At 38.7% G+C, this 20,835-nt stretch overlaps 1 protein-coding gene across 1 annotated transcript in view; it reads right to left on the bottom strand.

Annotated features, from left to right (window-relative positions):
* NIPAL2 (NIPA like domain containing 2) overlaps positions 1 to 20,835 on the bottom strand; it is an 84,197-nt gene that overhangs the window by 23,395 nt on the left and 39,967 nt on the right. Inside the window, exons 4-5 of the mRNA XM_045560708.1 lie at positions 15,173 to 15,232; positions 2,372 to 2,493 (exon numbers count right to left, since the gene is read on the bottom strand). Coding sequence (XP_045416664.1) covers positions 2,372 to 2,493; positions 15,173 to 15,232 — 182 coding nt within the window. The remainder of the gene's footprint in view (positions 1 to 2,371; positions 2,494 to 15,172; positions 15,233 to 20,835) is intronic.

Below are 20,835 nucleotides of genomic sequence, written 5' to 3'. Positions count from 1 at the left end.
CAGAAGTAAACCACAGAGATGGAAATGCCTTCCAGTGCTTATAGTTGATGAAGGAAAGCTGGGATAGTTAAGGGACTGAGTGTGGTGCATAAGGAGGAAGATAATTGGGGAAGGGGTAGGCACAAAGGATGACAGGGACGGGAAAGGCTAATCTGAGTTGGGAAGCCCAACCCTAGAGGTTTAGGGAGGACATGGGGTAGGGAAAGAGGTGGGAAGGGACAGAGCTAGGGTAGAAAATAAGTTCCATGAGAATAGAATTCAGGGCCATAATATGTAAGGAACAGGTATTTAAATAGGCAGGGCACTGTGACTGATGGGCTGATTGGGTGATTGGTCAACCCGTAGTACTTCATGCCCTGAAGAAGGGCAGGGTCCTCTGGAATAGAAAAGACAGGTAAACAGACAGAGAGACACAACAGCACTGCATTGTGTGGCTGGAGTGGCTAACTGACCGGATTTCTTTTTTAGGATACTTGTGGCCACGGTGTTGACAATGAGTAGCAGAGAGACAGATTCATTAAGGGGCTGCTGACATAGTCCAAGCAAGAGATGGTGAAAGCTTGAATTAATGTAGCAGCAACAGGATGTAAAACATGGTCACATTCAAGAGATTTTAAGAAACATTCAACAGGATGGGGGCAGGGGGTGGGTAATGAGGGTCTAGGAGAAGTCTTGTGTAGCTCAGGTTTCCAATATGGTAGGCTGACGTAGAAAATATAAGAGAGGAGAGAGTTTGGAGTGGGGAAGACATTGAGTTCAGTTTTTGACATGTTACATTTGAAGAAACTGTGGGACATCTGGGCAGGAATAGTTAACAAGTAGACAGATGAGAATGTAGTCTGGAGCTCAGGAGAGGCCTGGGAAAGGGAGGTAGGACTGGATTTGCAAGTCTTTATAAAGGAGGATGGTGGGGTGGGCAATGGGAGCATTCTGGAAGGCCTTGGAAGAGTATGTAGCGTGAATAGACACAAGGGATTGGCAGAGGAGGAAGAGGTGCCCGAGAGCCTGGGATGGATTAGTCAGAGAGGAAAAACAGAGACAGGGAAAATACACTGAGGAATCAGGGAAGAAAGAGGTTCCAGGAGAACAGGAGCCATGGAGTAAGTGCTGCACAAGGTTCAAGAAGAATCTGGACCAAAAAAAGCAATTTCATTTGGCAATTCTTGGAGAGGAATGTACTAGATTGGAATGAGAGAGGAGTGAATCGGAGCTGAGGAAGCAGACAGGGCCAGCAAGAATAGACTATTTGAAGACATTTTTGGTGGTGAATGGAAGAAGGTAAATAGGGTAAAAAGGGTATGTAGTGAGTGAATAATTTTTTTTTTTAAACAGAGGAACCTAACTATCTTTATAAGCAAGAGAAAGGAGTAGAGAGGGAGACTTCAAAGAGAAAAGGCCTGCAAATATTTGTGTTCTAGAGGTCAGAATTATATATCAGAAATGGTAAGATATACAGAATTCTTGTCACGTAGACTAGGAACTGCTGCTGTAATGTCCTGGGTTATATTTGGAGCAAAGTTCACCAATAAACATGTCCCTGTAAATGCCAATGTCACACTTTTCAGTAGTAGGCATATAAATTAGGATCACACTATTTTACCTGTTTTAGTGGCAGAGGACTACATCTGATAGTTTCTTGAGGTCACTTCTAATCCTAAATATGTATGATTCTGTGCACTTTGATTCTTTTTATTGGATTCATGACTATTTTACCCATCCAATTCTTGGTCAAATGCTCAGCTAGACTACCCCAGTTTTGTTCTTACTACCTGCCCAAATCAACGTCGATAACAAGTTACACATCAACCATTTCAATCACGTTCTATCTTTAGATACCATATACAGGCACTGCATCAAATAAAATAACCCAACTAATGACTTCAAATGTCAATATCAGCTCATTTCATTCTTTCTTTTACACGTCTTTTCAGTACCATACTACTGCTGTCTGCTCTCTCAGACAATCTGTTGCATTGATCTCAACGAGAACTTTTTTTGAGAGAATATTTATCTTGAATAAATTCAGCGATGCAAAATGTGATGCAGGTATTGCCTCTTGACCTTGGAAGAGAGTGTTCTGTTTTGTTTTACTTTGAGTTGTCCTAAAACATATTGCTCTGGAATTTGCTGGATTAAATGTTGTGGAAATTGTTCCAGTGACAGGTCACCACCAAGGAAAGGATACATGGGAAACTAAGGGTGCATCTATTGCGGACTTAGTATTTCTAATACTTTGGCACTGGTCAAGTATATTTACACTTTAATAAGATACTAGTGCTGAGAAGAAAAGGTATTTGTTCTCTAACATCTGCATGTACCAGTGGTCTAGATAATATAGCTTCAGGGACAGTAAAATATTTAAAATTCTTACCACATAGATCAGGAACTGCCAGCCAACAAAGTAATACTGTACTGTTCTTGCCGAGATGGCCTGAGTTATATTTGGAGCAAAGTTCACCAACAAATATGTTCCTGCAAATGCCAATGTCGTACCTTTAAACAAAATTGAAAAGAAAAACCAAATTGAAAAGGGGCATTAAGCTTTTTGTTGATGCAGACATTGCTTAGAGACTGAGCATTACTTGTAAAAGTGCCAACAGTCCCTCCTATTAAAATATCATTCATCAAATCATCCCTAGATAGCATCACACGTTTACCTGAAGGCATTACCTTTAAAGGGGGAATAGGGCCATGGAATGGTTGGGGCAGGACATAACTTCAGATTTCTCTGTTGTTTCAGATGAATCCTGGCCTCTTCAGGGAGGCTTTCCCCAAAGATGGAAGAAGACTGTGCATATGGAGATGTGAAAACACAGCCAAGCTGACTGTTTCCACGTAGGGAGTAAGTACATGATGGATCTAGATCCAAATAGATCTAGATCAAAGAGCCCAGACGACATCGTATGATGATTTGCTCTACATTTACTTACCTTTGGAGCCTTTACACACACACTTGGATGATTTAAACTTTGAAACTCTGGTTCATGAGCACCTTAATCACTGCCATTTAGTAGAGTCCTTTTGGCAGAAATAACAAAGGTGTATGCTGACTTTGCTGTAGGATTTTAATCAATCCTATCTAGAATCTAGAATTTCAAGGTTAGCGTAGTAAAATAAAAAAACCCCACTTCATAAACCTATATAAGGAGCGTGCTACTGTCATCATCGTAACATTACTTAAAACGATGGAGGAGGGGAATGTGTGGGAGGGGTGGCCACAGAAGGAGGGGTGAAGGGAGGACTTGCCCTTCTAAATAACACTGAAAATTTGCTTGTTGATATATATAATTAGCAGTCTGAGAAAAGCTGATCTATGTAGCATTTTTCAGACAGCACACTTGAAAACATAACTACTTGTTTCACCCCTAACGCCAGTGGTATTGTGGATATAGTTCACAGCTAGCATTGACTCCAACCTGAAACAATTTGGTTTGCCTATAAATTATAATCTCACCATTTGAAGGCACCAATTTCCTATTCCTCTTAACCAAATGATTTAGGGTTTGAACTCTGGTTTCTGAGAACAAACAGCATTTGAATTTTTTACACAAGCTAGACAACAGCTACGCAGGGTATTATAGAAGCTACAAGTAGGTTTCCTCTAATGTAACACTTTGTGAAGGCATAATTTTTAAAGCTATTTCTAATGACAACGTTAAAAATAAAAAATAATATACATTATTAAACATTATAGTACTGTTTTTGCTATATCCCATAGGTTTTGATATGTTGTGTTTTCCTTTTCATTTGTTTTAAGAAATTTTTTAATTTCCTTCTTAACTTCTTCATTGACCCACTGGTCATTCAGGAGCATATTGTTTAATTTCCCTGTGTTTGTATAGTTTCCAATATTCCTCTTGTTATTGATTTCTGATTTTATTCCATTGTGGTCAGAGAAAATACTTGATATGATTTCAATGTTTTTGAATTTTTAAGGACTTGTTTTGTGGCCTAACATATGGTCTATCCTTGAGAATGATCCATGAGCTGAGGAGAAGAACGTGAATTCTGCAGCTGTTGGATGAAACATTCTATAAATATCTATCAGGTCCATTTGGTCTATGGTGCAGATTAAATCCAATGTTTCTTTGTTGGTTTTCTGTCTGGATGATCTGCCAAATGCTGAAGGTGGAGTGCTGGGGGTCTCCAAATATTATTGTATTGGGGTCTATCTCTCTCTTTAGCTCTGATAATATCTGTTTTATATATCTGGGTGCTCTAGTGTTGAGTGCATATGTATTTAGAATTGTTATATCCTCTTGCCAAATTGACCCCTTTATCAGTATATAATGACCTTCTTTGTCTCTTTTTACAGTTTTTGTCTTGAAATCTGTTTTATCTGATGGAAGTATAGCTACTCTTGCTCTTTTTTGGGTTCTATTTGTATGAGATATCTTTTCCCATCCCTTTATTTTCAGTCTTTATAGGTGAAGCATGTTCCTGTAGACAACATATAGTTGAGTCTTGTTTTTTATTCATTCAGCCACTCTATGTCTTTTGATTGGAGAGTTCAGTCCATTCACATTCAATGTTATCATTGGTAGTTAAGGACTTACTACTGCCATGTTGTCATTTGATTTCTGTTTGTTTTGTGGTCCTCTCTTTCTTTCTTACTTCCTTTCTGTCTTCCTTTATTAAAAGTGATTTTCTCTGGTAGTGTGTTTTAATTTCTTGCTTTGTATTTTTCGTGTATCTGTTGTAGGTTTTTTGGACTTGAAGTTACCACGAGGCTTGCAAAAAACATTTTATAACTGATTATTTTAAACATAGGACAACTCTGCTTACAAACAAATAAGCAAGCAAAGAGAAGTCTAACAGAAATTCTATACTTTAACTCCATCCCTTGCCTCCACTTTTTAATTTTTTATTGTTTCCATCCATATCTTTTTATACTATCTATCTCTCAAAAAGTTGTTGTAGTTATTTTTGATAGTCTTTTAGTCTTCCTACTCAAAATATAAGTGGTTTACACACTGCAATTACAGCAATAGAGTATTCTGTATTTGTGTACTTACTGTTACCAGTGAGCTGTATACCTTCAAATGATTTCTTATGGTTCATTAATGTCCTTTTCTTTCCTGTTGAAGAACAACTTTTAACATTTCTTGTAGGACATATCTAGTGCTGATAAAATCCCTCAGCTTTTGTTTGTCTGAGAAAGTCTTTATTTCTCCTTCAAGTTTGGAGGATATTTTTGTAGGATATAATATACTAGGGTTAAGTTTTTTCCCTTCAGCACTTTGAATATGTTGTGTCACTCTCTCCTGGCTGGTAAGGTTTCCACTGAGAAATCTTGCTGCCAGACATATTGGAGCTCCTTTATGTGTTACTTTTTTCTTTTTTTCTTGCTTTCCTTAGGAACTTTTCTTTATCTGTGACCTCTGGGAGCTTATTAAATACCTTGAAGTAGTCCTGTTTGGGTTAAATCTGCTTGGCATTCTGTGATCTTCTTGACCTGAATATTGATATCTTTCTCTAGGTTTGGAAAGTTTGCTGTTATTATTTCTTTGAATAAACTTTCTACCCCAATCTTTCTCTCTACCTCCTCTTTAAGGCCAATAACTCTTAGATTTGCCCTTTTGAGGCTATTTTCTAGATCTCGTAGGCATGCTTCATTCTTTTTTCTCTTCTGACTGTATATTTTCAAATAGCCTGTCTTCAAGCTCACTAATTCTCTCTTCTGCCTGATCGATTCTGCTGTTGAAAGACTCTGATGCATTTCTCAGTCTGTGAGTTGAATTTTTCAGCTCTAGATACTTTTTCTGCTTGATTTTTTTATTATTATTTCAATCTCCTTGTTAAATTTCTCTGAAAGGCTCCCGAATTCCTTCTGTGTGTTGTCTTGACATTCATTGAACTTCTTCAGGACAGCTATTTTGAATCCTTTATCTGAAAGGGGACATATCTCCATCACTCTGGGATTGGTCACTTATACCTTATTTAGTTTGTTTGGTGAGGTCATGTTTTCCTGGATGTTCTTGATGTTTGCGGATGTTGGTCAATGTCTGGGCACTGAAGAGTTAGGTATTTAGTTTAATCTTCGCAATCTGGGCTTGCTTGAACCTGTTCTTCTTGAGAAGGCTTTCCAGGTATTGAAAGGGAATTGAGTGCTGTGATCTAAGTCTTTGGTCACTACAGCTGTTTCTGTACTGGTAGTGCCCCAAGCCCAGTAATGCTGTGACTCTGGCAGACTGCTGGTGGCACTGCCTTGGTGGACTTGGCTAAGATACAGGAGAATTCCCCAGATTATCATGCAAAGTCTCTCACTCTCTTCCCTCATTCTCTGTGCTAGGCTGCTGGAGTTGGGGGAGGAGTGATGTGGGCACTTTCTCATGGCCACTGCAGCTAGGACTGTGCCAGGTCACACCTGAAACCAGCCCAGCCTCACCCAAACCCCATGGTGACTGTTGCCTGGCTACCTCTGATGTTTATTCAAAGCCCAAGGGCTCTTTAGTCAGCAGGTGGTGGATCCTTTCAGGACTGGGTCCCTCCCTTCAGGGCAGCATGTTTCCTTCTGGCCCATGGTGGGTCTAGAAATGCTGTCCAGGAACGAAGGCCTGGAATCTGTGGCTTCAGGAGTCTGCTTGGTACTTTATTTTACTGTGGCTGAGCTGGTACCCAAGTTGCAAAACAGAGTCCTCTGAGTTCTTCTCTTTCCTTTCCCCAAGGGAAAGAAGATTCTCCCTGAGCTGCACTGACTGGAATTAGAGGAAGAGTGACACAGGAACTGGGTTGGCTGCCACCGCTGGTGTCTTACTGGGTTGCATGTACCCCAAGTCCACTGGCTCTGAGCCAGCACAGACACAGGAATTGCCCAAGGACTGCAGCCTTTGTGGCCCAACTGCATTAAAAATTTAGTCCAGGTCCCAGGCTGCTTTTTCTCAGCCGGTGGAGCAGGCAGCCGGAGCTCAAGTTTTGAGGCAGAGGAGTTTCCTCTGGCCAGCCTGTTTTAAATGGTCCCTCCATGGATGCTGGCAGAGTTCTGCCCTGCGCTGTGTTCCCCTGTGCCAGGGTGGCCCCGAGTTTCAATGCAAAGTCCTACAATCACTTCACTCTCCCTCCCCTGGGCACACAGATTCTCTCCACTAGGCGCACTGGTGGTGCCCTACAGGGGGATGAGGGAGAGTGGTGTATGCAATGCAAGACTGTCTTTTCTGCCCTTTTCCATGCCTCTTTCCTAGATATAATGTTAAAACCAGGTACTGTGATTGCTCACCTGAGTTTTGGTTCTTCCAAAGGTGCTTCCTTGCATGGATAGTTAGTGAATTTGATGTTCGTGAGGAGGGACAATTGCTGGAGGTTTCTTTTTTTTTTTTTTTTGAGACAGAGTGTCGCTTTGTTGCCCGGGCTAGAGTGAGTGCCATGGCGTCAGCCTAGCTCACAGCAACCTCAAACTCCTGGGCTTAAGCGATCCTCCTGCCTCAGCCTCCCGAGTAGCTGAGACTACAGGCATGCGCCACCATGCCCGGCTAATTTTTTCTATATAGATTTTTAGCTGTCCAAATCATTTCTTTCTTTTTTTTTTTTTTTTGGTAGAGACGGGGTCTCACTCTTGCTCAGGCTGGTTTCGAACTCCTGACCTCGAGCGATCCACCCGCCTCGGCCTCCCAGAGTGCTAGGATTACAGGCGTGACCACCGTGCCCGGCCAACTGCTGGAGGTTTCTATTTGGCCATCTTGCTCTGCCCCCTCTCTGAGTTTTATTTTTTTACGTAAATGACAGCATATACACACTTTTCTGCATCTTGCTTTTTTCCTACTTAACAACACATTTTGGAGGACATTTCATATCAGTATATCTAGGATGGTCTGATTCTTTTTAAGTCTGCTAAGATCCCATTATATGGAGGTAGTATTATCTACTTAACTTTCCAGTGTTGTACCTGTTTCATGTCTTGACACATCCCTCCCTGTTTCACATCTGCTTCCACATTTGCTATCCATGCCCACCCATCCCTACCAGTGTACCTCTCCATTACATTTCAAAACTCTTTAGAAACAAAATCTAGTCCCTTTCAAATGTATTACTTCATTTGGGCCTCACATCACCATGAGTTCAGTAACTCCATGGCAGCTCAGTAGCTCACACACTCTTTCTTCTTAATAATTTTAATTTCAGCTACCTCTGACAATTACAAAGGCAGTTCTGGATAGCCTCTACCAGTTGTATGCTTGTTTATTTGGTGTTATTCATATTTTTAAATGTGATTTACTGTCTCCTTTATGAGTTGTGTGCACATTTTTTGTAAGTGTTTAAAAGTGTTGAAGACACTCATTTTCACTTCCTTAAATAAATTTCTCTAAAATTTATTTATATTCCACCTTTTTCTAAAAGTGGCACGACATGTCAGTACCTACTATTTTTATTTCAGTAAAGCCACAAATATTCCTTCTTTTGAAAGACACAGATTTCTAACTTAGAGAACTTGCTATTAATAGTTTACCTTCTGCTGGCCCATCTGCTGAGAGGAGGATCTGGCCGTGTAAGACCCTGAAGGAAGCTGGGCAGCACCGACTTGCTCCTCGCCCAGGGAAGTGGTTACATTCTGGGTCAAGACTTGGATCCCAGAAAATGAATCCAAGCTGAAACTGAAATCCCAGAGCTTAGGCAAGTTATTTATCTTGCTGTGACTCAAGTTTCCTCATTGCTAGGTACAAAATAAGCTTTCACACCTGCTAGACCCCAGGAATCTGGCTCTGCAAGAGGCCAGTCTGGGCTCTGAATGTGTTGGAAAGCTCACTGAGAGGCCTGATGTCACAGTTGACCCTGGACAGGTTCATCTCTAGGTGCTGACTGCCTGCCGTGAGTCAATGGCTCTCTGAACTACACTTACCAATTAATCCAAAACTGAATCTCTCATGTTGTAGCCCAGGGATGATCAGGGACTGAGACTGGGGCTGACTCTAGGAATGGAAGGGACAGGCAGGAAGGAATTGGCTGGCATCTTCTGACTAGTGAAGAATTCTCCCCATTGGTCCCAAAAGAAAACAGAAGGAAGGAAATAACTAACAGAACAAAAGAAGAAGAAAAAAATCATAGTACTATGTCTGCTACCCACAGCTAACCTCAGGGAACTGGTACACAAAGCCCCAAGATCTGGATATTGGAGGCGACCACAGACAGCAGTCAGGCAGCTGTGGGTAAACTGCAGGTAGGAGCCAATGTCTGGACTCTAGGCCATCCACAATGCAGGGATGGGGCTCCATCCTCCCCACTCATGCCCAAGCCTGTGGCAGATACATTTTCTCATCAAATACAACTCAAATCTCTTAAAAGTCTATACTGGTCTGGTGGGAGTCTTAGATTTAGCTTGATAAAATATACAAATATCAATAAAATCTCTTCCTATAAACTTGCCATATGTGCAAAACAGCTAATCCCTGCTCTTTATAGTAGACAGACTAGGTATACTGGGAGGGCTAAGAGAGAGTAATAGTATTTTTTTTAAGGTGATGTTCTTAAAATTATTGATTTCATAGACAAGTCCGGCTGACGTGAGAGTTATAGTATGATCAGCATCACATTGAAATGTGATGATAATAATAACTATAATAGGAATAGCTAATATTTATGAGTACAATTGTAAGTGCTTTATGCATAACTAATTTAATCCTTACAACAGACCTGTAAAAAATGATTTAGTATTGTGTTATTACACTATTACAACATATATTATACATAATTTATAATATGCATAATATATAATGTATACTCTTCAACTATTACTATCTATATTTGACGAATGTGAAAATTGAGTTATAGAGGATATAACTGTCTCGCCTGGGATTTTCCAGCTAATAGGAAGAGAGCTTGGGTTGAAACTTGGGTAGACAAATTTTCTTAACTATTACACTCTACAGCCTCTTGTATGCATTAATGATAAGGCTGCTGAGTGGACAGCTCAGACTGTCATTCCCATTGTAGTCTATGTTGAGTGATGCCCCCAGGAGCTACACAGAACATGCACCCCGAGGCTGGATGCAGCGTCCCTGCTGGGGACAGAAGGACTTGGTTTCTCCTGGCAGAGGTCCCTGGGGTCCCTGACTGGTCTCAGGTGATTTCTCTGGCCCTAAGTTTCCTTTAGAAGAGTATTCCCAAACTGGTATTCCCTGGAACCAGTTTCATAAGACATATGCTCCACCAAAAAGGGTCCCAAGGCAAATATATTTGGAAAGAGGTGAGTTAAACAAACTTAAATAGTTCTTTTACTGGAAGACCTCTCAGATCCTGTAATAATGCATTAGTGTTCACTATGAATCTCCCAGAGGAGGATATGGTTGTCATATTTTCTAAACATATTTGACCATTTACATTGCATTCAAGTAGCGTTTTGGGGAATATTTTATACTTTGGGAAATACTTGATGTTTAACTGGATCCAGCTGTGAGAATGCAGTCTTTATTTCAGGAAGATACTAGTCTTCTGCTGTAAAAGTCTCCTATAGATACCTATGGACCGAGAACGAAGTACAAACATGGTCAGAGGAAAAACACCCCAGAATCAGGCTCCTTCGGATGCTTCTGTTCACTGGCACCTCTCTTGTGCTGAATTCCTCACCTGTGCAAGCTGCAGATGCTAAGATCTACTTGCATGTTCTTCCTCACCTGACATCCTATTTCCCAGACCACTCTTCCCTATAACTGAAGCCTGAAATTTTGTCTCTACTCTCCAGCTGGACGCCAACTAGTACTAACTGCCTATTTTGTGACTGCTAGAGTCTGGCTTGACCTCATTTCCAGGAGCCTAAAGGGTTGTTTAATATTCAGCTAACCTGACACCAACCAAGATTGCTGTCTGATTCCCCTGGTCCCTACAATGTATCTCCTAATCAACGGGAGCCTTGTTAGTGCTTTTGTGGGATACCAGGAGTCACAGAACACATTGTACTCCTTCACGTCAAACCATGTGGGAATCCCCTCCTGTAACTATGATCTCTACCGATTGCTCTGGCTTTCGGCAGCTAAACAAACCTTAAAGGAGTCCTAGATTGGAAAGTCTCAATATGTAGTGAATCCAAGCAGTCCTGGAACCACCACTTGAAAGGTTCCTACTCTTGAAGCAACTCTGAAACCAAAAGAGCCAATCTGTCCTTTCAACTAGAAACGATGGGTCATTTGACTATTGTGTCTCTCGACATGCTATCTAGGGAAACCCTTTCTAGGTGACTTGAAGTAATCAAAGTACTGGTCTCTGGAGAGTGCTGATGGGTTAACTCTAATTTTTATTTCTCTGATGACATTATCTGGGCTTAAATCAACTAGGATCGCACAGACTATTAGATTTGGTATTTTTGATGACTGAGGGAGAAGAGAGAAGATACTATAGTTTTTGGCTGATCGAAAGAGAGAAATCTGGTGCTTTTTAAAGGAAAAATAATCATTAAAATAATTTAAAATTGTTAATCCACTAAGAATCAGAGTGCAGTCCAAAGCCTGTCATTGAGTTAATAATAGTTGGCAATTCCTTTCAGACATAGCTTTTGTGAGGTCATTTTTTCTGAGACCAGTGGTGAAAAGCTTCATAGCCACAGAGCAACATTTGGCAATAAATTAGTTCAGCTTGTTTCCACATGGTCCCCAAGTCTTCATTTGTTCCATCACGAAAAACAAACTTTCATTTGCTTGAAGCAGGGAAAAATAAATGGTTTTTCTTTACACATTCTGACAATTTAATTTTTAGCATGCTCATATGTTAATCTTTAAAAAAACACCACTAACTACTCTTTTCCCTATTTGGTTTTAGTCCCTGTAAAGAAAAAAAATGCATTCTTTGCTTTTAACAGAAAGAGCTAATTTTTCTCAAGGCAACAGCAATAAGGTCCAAAGAAAATACATGTGACTTAACACGTTATTGAGTGAGATTGGGGAACAGTCCTTCCCTGGACTTCTCTAAAGTATGGAGTGGGTTACTACGTCCCAGATAATGATAATCTTACGATGTTGCTAGTTGGAGACAAAGGTATGGAATAGGTAGCTAAATCTTTTTTTACTCCTGTGACACAAGATTAAAGGCAAAAATTGATCACTTTTAACTATGGTATGAAACAAATGTGACTTATCACTTATATACCCCTACTTAAAAAGCATTCAGTTATGAAGTGGGATAAAAAAACCAACCAGAGTTGTTGGAAATGTTACCTAGATTACTAAAGTTTGCAAAAATACTCTAATCAAGGTTTCCTCTCATTAACTAGTAGAGTGTAGTGGTGGGTGGTGGTGGTGGTTATAGCAGTAATGATAATAATAGCTAACATTATTGAGCACTTTATGTGATAGGCCCTGTTCTAAGAGTTTTATGTACACGAACTCATTTAATTCTATGATGTAGATATTTATGTCTTCATTTTAAAGATGAGGAAATTGAGGCTTAAAGAGCTTACTTATGTAACTTTTTCAAGCTCTCTGACACTAAAAGACTCACCCTAAACTGTTGTACTATATTAGGGTGCCGTTATTAGAATACTGATCCATCACATACTAGTTATATGACGTTGGGCAAGTTATTTTGCTTCTGTAAATGGGTTATTCCAACATCTAAATGAGATAGTCCATCTAAAACACTTAACATAGTATCTAGCAAGAGTAAATTGTTTAATAAATATTAGCTGATATTAAAATACAAGAAATTAGCAAAAAGTCCTAAAGAATTAATTAGAGGTTTTATTTTGGTAGTTTGCTTTCTTGGTGTATGTGTATGTGTGTATGTTTCCCAGTCCTTATATTTTTAGTATTACCTCTTAGAAATCTCCTGGGAATGAAGGTAATTGTAGAAATTATGACAATTATATCGACAGAGGTTTCCATTTATCAAAATGCTCTTACATGAATTATCCAATTTGATCCTCAAAACAGTCATATATTTGTCAGCACATGAGGCTTCAAGAAGTTAAGTAATAGTAGGTTGGCCACACAGTTGATAGCAGAAGTTGAATCCAGATTTGAAGTCATGAGCATGAGTTTAATTTATATCCTTTAATACTGAGCTAGTTTATTGCTTTTAATAATATTTAGCTGATGTTGAATTTTCTAAGTTTTAGCTGTACATATTGATATTTGTACATCTTCTTTTCTGTAGTTACTACTTTCATTTATTTTTTCCTGATCCTTAGAGGCAGCAGTTATCGTACAGTATTAAACAGAAACTTACCTTACCTTTCTGCACCTTTGTTAACATTTCTCATGTTCTTTCCTTTGTATGTCCCCTTCCAAATGCTCGGATATAGCCTATGTGTGTCCTACCCAGTTGTCAGAACCAATTCAAATGTTATATCTACCGTAAAAAAATTACCTCTGATCTTCCCAGCTAGGGTAATCTCTCTTTATTCTAAACTAGTGGTTCTCAACTTGGGGTAATTTTGTCCCCCAGGGACATTTGGCAGTGTCTAGAGACATTTTGGTTGTCACTACTGGGTGGGAGGGTGTTAGAGGCACCTAGTGGGTGCAGGCCAGGAGGGGATGCTAAACACCCCACGACACACAAGACAGCCTCCTACAATGAAGAATTATCCGGTCCAAAATGTCAGTAACGCTGAGGTCCAGAAGCACTGTTCTAAACTAAAAGCTCATGGCATTATGTTACATATTATTTTCTACTTAAAAAAACTTATTTGTATATATATTTTATAATGGACTATAAATCATTTGAAGGCAGGGCTTCTGTCTTAATCATCTTTTTAGTACTAATATTCAAGATAATCAGCAAATCCTCCTTTATATTTATCTGCATTATCTCATTAAATACCTTACATTAATTTAATCATAAATCAACCCTTAACTACAAAAGGTGACAGACGTTAGATAATAGGATTTAAAGTTCCTTCAGACATTTAATAAATGAGAAAAATGATATAGGACCTAATTTTTAATTTATAATACTCAGGCATTGGTCATTCTGATTTCTGATTCCAAACAACTTCTGCAAATGATTCCATAAACCACAATATATAAAAAAAGGCATAGAAAAATAATGTTGAAAAAAGATACAATCCACATATGAACATATTTAGAAAAACAATTTAACCATGAAAATTTGACAATGTTGACTAAAAAAATCTGCTAGCTGAATCAAACCAAGGAGGAAAAGAAAACGTGAAAGCACTTTCAAGACGTTAGGCTCAAGGGAAACAGGATCAGGGAAAACAAATGCTCAACATACCAACACTGGTGTCACATTTAGAGCTCACATTTTTTTAAAAATATGATCCCCCTGGAAGAGAGTAGGCATTGTTTTATTTAATGCGCCTAAAGTATCTATGTTCATTATCATATGTCAGCAGCAGTTCGAATAGGATTTTGTCAAGGAAGAAAATATGAATCTCCATAATTCTTCTCAACTATGGTATTTCCAACAAGAGCTAAAAGATACAACGAATAAATGATGGCTTCACTATATAACAGAAATCTTTCTTCCACCCAGGAAGGCTACTGTTATTTTCCATTAATAACTGTATTTCCAAATAAAAATTTGAAGAGCAATGTTCTGTGTTACTTTTGAAAAGTGCTAACTACAAATTTAGTAGTTAGTTGGTGCATCTAATTTTTTATGGTTTTCGTTTTTATGCAGTACTTTTGTGTAACAATATAAGAAATATGCCCTTTAAAGTGGAATAGTCTATTAGGTAACACAGATACTTTCATTGGATTTTATTATGTTCACAAAAATTTCATAACAATAATATTATAAAATAATAATAATTTGTCACGGCCAATGGCACAGGCAGTAATCACAATGAAAATGGAAGTCTTTCACATGAGAGGAGATGGCAGCTGAAAAACAGAATAATGTTCATCTCTACATGAAATTTACAACCATTTCTGTAATTTGTTTCCAGGTTTTTTTTTTTAAGACAGGGTCTTACTCTGTCTCCCAGACTGGAGTATAGTGGTGCAATCACAGCTCACTACAACCTCCAACTCTCAGGCTCAAGCAATCCTCCCACCTCAGCCCCCTGAGAAGCTGGGACTACAGATGCATGCCATCATGCCTGGCTGGTCTCGAACTCCCGGGCTCAAGTGTTCCTCCTGCCTCGGCCTCCCAAAGTGTTGGGATTAAAGGTGTGAGCCACTGTGCCTGGCCTCGTTTCCAGTTTTCAAAGCACATGTTTTTTATGGATACCATTATTTATATCCTGATCAATCAATGCTATAATTATATGAATTAAATAATTACTTACCTAGTAAATCTGAGGCTCTCAAATTTTCTTTCAGAAATGTAACAGAAATAATGGCACTACCTGTAAAGAAAATGGCCATTAGTGGTAGTTCCAATATAAAAACATATATTATAGAATGCCATTTTAAAGAAGTCAAGCCATTGTGTCTTATGCCTGACAAGCTGAGTCCCCATCAGAGTCACCCAGCAGCTGTGGTTATAAAAATGACTTTCTTCCCCATCATGGTTGAGGGTACATGGAAATTGGCGTGGTTGACAATGGACCTAGGACATGGCCGGCTGTGCCTGGTACACAGTGAGGGCTTAATGCAAGTTCACTGAATGACTAAACAAATGAATGGAGAGAAAGAAGTAGGCAGAAAGAGCAGGAAGGGCTGGAGAGACAGGAAGAGATAGAAGGGGAGGAAAGAAGGATGGAAAGAAATTTAAATATGTCCCAAACCGAAACTCATATCCCCGGGTCCCTCCTAGTCCCCCTCTTTTTCACACCCCACATCCAACAGGCTATCGGGCCTAAGTCTAGTTTTCACTGCCTCTCAAGTCCCCGCTCCTCTTCATTTGAGTTGTCACTGGAACCCGAGCCCCAGCTGCTCAGGCCAGCTTCTCCTCTGGCTTAGGCTTTAATAATACCGTCCCTCTGGCCTCCCTGCCTTTCCTCCTGCCTCCCTTCCCCCCCAATCTCTTTCAAATGCAAATCTAATGTAAATCCACAGCTTTCAAACCTCCAAATGGCTTCTTGTCATCCTCAGGACAAATGCCGAACTACCCAGCAGACACTTGAAGAAAGCTATGATTTTGCCTGTCACTTTCATCACCACATCTGTCCTTATCTCTTCTGTAATCTATGCCCAGCCTTGCTGATATAATCATAATTCTCAGCATCCACCATATAGTTTCACACTCAATGACTTTTCCATGTGCAACTCTGCCCCCATCTCCATGACCAACTCTAGACTCAGGCATCACCTCAGAATTCCCCCAGACCCAGCTGTCCACTCCACCCTTGTGCAGCTTTTTCAGTACATCTAAAATTTATTTGCCTGTCCCCCCAAAAAAACTATCAGTTCCTTTTAGTCTGAGATAAGTCTTCTTAGATTCTTCTAAGATCTCCAGACTGTAGCTAACATCTAACACACAAAAGGTGTTCAATACATTTTCATTGAATGAAATGAAAGAGCATTTGTGGGATCTCAGCCCTGCAGCTGCTGATTGTCATGATATTTTAGACCCTCTTTCCCCTCACTGATGCTACTGGACTCTCTGCCCCATAGTTGAGCCAGGGTCTGCTGATACCGCCTCTGGCATGAGGCGTAAGTTGAACGTCTCTGAGTTGTTTGTCTTATGGGGCCATTCCTCCATGAGTACAGGCATGGGAAAATCTCAAATTACAATAATACAAGAAGATACACAACATAATGTGTTGTGTAAATTTTTAACAAAAGTTATTCTCTCATTGTTTTTTAAAAGTAAAAATACAGGAAAGAAAAATTATCATAAAATAATATCATCATCTAGAGAAAAATTAATATGTCGGTGTTTTTATTTCCCTTTAGTAGAGATCAAACTACATTGTAAAATTTCTTTTCTCAGTTTCCTTAGTTACCACATTACAATTTGCCATGTTTGTAAGAATTCTTCATAGACATAATTTTAATGTCTGTATAATAATCCATTAAATAGATGCTGTTGTTAAATTTGAATATGACTATATCTGGTATTCTGGCAATTTATTTAAAACAAAATAAAAAACCCACACCAGAAACCCTCACTGAAGATAAGCTGGGATCCTCATACGGTTTTTTCCATTTTATTTTTTTCCTCAAACTAGCTCTCTCTCATTCTAGTTGATCCTTGTCCTTCTAAACTTTTCCTGGGCAGGTTATTTGGAGGAATGAAAGTGCCACACAGAATAAACAGATTGTGGGAAATGTTCACCAAGCTTAAATTTCATTGGATGGTGTGACTTTAAAACATGAAAGCAAGATTTTCTACTAATGTATGGATATGTGGCTCATTAAATTAAGAATTGAATTGGGGACAGGTATAAAAATGTATGATAATTTTCTATTTCAGATTTGGACCAAAATAATTCAGGGAAATTAATCTCACATGTTAGAGCATTAGAAAAGGTTATAAAAACCAAGACCTCTTCGCCAACCCTGAATCACTGACTTCCTGTATAATTAGGTAAGGACTGTTTCCAAGCAGAAGGAGATAGATTAGTAATAAAGAATAGGCAAAGTATCGCTACACTAACACATATCAAATGCCTTCTATTATAACAATCCTTAAGATGACTATTTCACAACAAAGGATTCCAGCAAGAAAGAAGACATTGCTTACATGGAATGAGGAACTTTCAGAGTGGTAGGAGACACAGAGATAATCTACTCCAGGTCCTAAACTTTATAATTGGGAAACTGAGGTCCAAAGAGTTTGTCTGTCTATTCACTGATCTATCCATCTAACAAACATTTATATTACAGCAGAGCTGGAACTGGCATCCATATTTCCTTATTCTCAGTCCAGAGCTCTTTCTAGTACATTACACTCCATCGCCTTCCTTGAAGTAAGAAAAGACATCATTTTCCTTTTATTCTTGTTGCTAAGCCACGGTTTCATAAATAATTTCATTTTCAGAAGGAAGAGGGGAAAATGTTATGTGGGAAATAATTTCGTTGCTAAAAGCAAAAAGGACATGATTTGGTAAAAAACTTGAAATCTAACACATGCATCAAATTATATCACTTGCTGTAAAATAATTATCAGAGTTTCATGAAACATAAATATGCTACTCTTCCTTTCTGAAAGCACTTAGAAGCCTAATGCACTTTCACTTCATCCAATGACATTTTTTTTTCTGTTTTAAGAGAACATGAGATTTTCTACAAAATTTTTAGATAAGAGAATACGAAGATTTTTAGCTTTACTTATCTAGCAAAGAAAGTAATAAAAAAAGGAACATTCTATTAAGATACATTTACTTGTAACTCATTTATCTTACAAACCATGGGAAAATGAGAGCTGTGCTAAGCAAAAAGATAGTATCTGAGGAACAGCTAAGAACATGACTTCTAAGTAGAGTAGTAAATTTTTGAAATGAGAAAAAAAAATAAACCAAAACACTCCCATACATCTTTGCAATTAAAGATCTGTCAAACCCAACCCTATCTAGTAGTCGCTGTAACAGTAACCATTGCCTAATGAACACCTAGAAAAGGGAGAAAGTTATTACACTTTTATTCTTATAGTAAAATTTAATATTCAAAAATAGAGCATTTCAAGATCAATAGTTCAGAAAGCATTAAAACAGAACACACCATAAATTAAACAGATTTGTACTAGGTATGATGAAACTATAGTTATTTACTTCAGCATTTGCAGTTTTGTGTGCATTTTTGGTTTGAGGCTTCTTTGGGCAGAGGCTCATGAATGCTACTCCCTTCTGGTCTTAAGAAGACACTAGTCTACACAGAGAGTCCTCACTGATCTGAGTGATTAATTAATAAGTACCTTTTCAGGGGGAAAAAATGGGTGTAAGGAAAATCAGGAGGAAGATGCATGTCCTCCTAGGTACACAATAATGTCAGAAGGTTAATAAAATGTCCCTCCACTCAGATAGGCTATTTTCCCAGGCAAAACTCACCACCCATACTCAATGCAGTGTTATTCTTGGCAGGTGGGAAATGTTTATAAAATTTTACACCCTTTTCCCCCAAGCTTATCACAATTAATGGTGGATAATGCTCCTGCAGTTGCCCAAAGAACTTTCTCATCGTGGAGCCTACATACAGAATTTGTGAAAGGGGGTCTAATCTGAGCTGAGCTGTCTTCAACACATTTTTATTTCATAACCCTTAACGAAATGCTGAGCTGGAAAGGATGAGCCTGATTTGTCAGGCTGCTGTGAAGTGGAGCATAGACAAGAATTAGCCAAAAAGAGTTCCCTACTATTTTGTTACTCAAAATGTCACTCCAGGTGAAAAGTAGGAGGCCCTATTGAAGCACTGATGGAGCCACAGCACTGCCTAGATGGCCAGCGGCTGAGCTGGGGTGGCCGGACACCTGGGTTCTAGTTTTGGCTCTGTACAGAGCCAGCTGTGGAATACAGCACGAGTTAGCGTGCCATCCCCTGGGTTTTATTTCTTCAACCAGTGAGATAAAGTATGGGTGCTTCATGGTTTCTAATTACCCTCCTTGCTCAAATCTGTTATAAATAGCCAGTTATTAGAAATAAAAGGACATAGATCAAGCTGTGCCCTTTGTGTTTTCCAAAGTGGCTTGGAGTATTTGAGAAAAGAGACAAGTCCTCTGTTCCCCAAGATGACCACAGTCTGCATGTGCAGGTTGAGTGAAGCACCAAGATTTGATGCATCACCCTTTCCTTACTTAGTGATGGTGCGTTTTGAATCGAGTATACCCACCAGTAGGGAAACCCAACCCGGATGGACAAATGAATGGTCAAGAACACAAATAATTCATAATGAGTAGGCAAACACATAGGAAAAAGTCCAAATTGCCAGTAATAAAAGAAAGACAATTCAAAGCCAGGTGCTATTTTTCACACACAGCTTCCAGGCTGAGTGTCGACAAGGAGGAAGTGAAGTTAGTCCTCTCTCACATTGCCAGTGACACTGAACTGACAGAACCTTTCTGAAGAGTGATTTTATGATACCTATCAAGAGCATCATACTATTCAAAGTCTTTGGCTTAGTAATTCTGTATCTGTGAATCCATCCTAAGGAAGTATTACAAAAATGGAGAGTCTCAAGCCTAAAGGTCTTCACTGCAAAATTATTTTTCATAGTGGAAAATTGGAATAATCTCAATCTTTGGCAATAATGGATAGAATATTATGCAGTCAATAAAAATTATGATGGAAAATGACATTGAAGATTTTTATGCTATAATATTAAAAAAGGTAGAAAATTATATTTACACAATGATTATGTTATAAAAATATATACACAGTAAGGTGGCTAAGTATTCTACTAAGAGTTTGGCATTGAATAATTAACTCCTATCCTCCCAACACTTCTATGAGATGGTAATGGTGTTACACTCATTGTACACATGAGAAAGCTGAGGCCCAGAGAGGTTACATTTATTACACAATGTCACACAGTGACTTCTGAGCCAGGCACTGGACCACAATGGCCATGATGCATTTTTTAAAAAAAGGTGAAAAGTAACATACCATGGGTACAAATATAATTTAGACAGGAAGAATTGTTTTAGTGATCTATTACACAGGATGGTGACCATAGTTGATAATGCCATATTGTATATAGTATTGCAAAATTGCTAAAAGAGCAGATTTTAAACATTCTTTCCACAAAAAAAATAACTGTGATGTGACAGATATGTTAATTAGTTTGATTTAATCTTCCTATAATGTATACATGTATCAAAACCATCATATTGTACCCCATGCATATACATAATTATTATTTGTCGATTAAAAATTAAAAAAATAAATTGTAAAAAATAAATAGAATTTTTTTTAAAAGATGATATACCAAAAGCCAAACAGTGGTAGGAGTCATGGGGGAAAAAAGACAGCAAGAATATTATCCATAAGGGAAAAGGATGTAAAAGCTTCTTCTAATATTTGCTCTGGTGGAAGATAGTGCCTCCACGGGGCACTTTATTAATGTATCCACT

Source organism: Lemur catta, chromosome 9 (genome assembly GCF_020740605.2).
Source record: "Lemur catta isolate mLemCat1 chromosome 9, mLemCat1.pri, whole genome shotgun sequence".
NCBI classification, from domain to species: domain Eukaryota; kingdom Metazoa; phylum Chordata; class Mammalia; order Primates; family Lemuridae; genus Lemur; species Lemur catta.
This window is presented reverse-complemented; position numbering and strand designations above follow the sequence as displayed.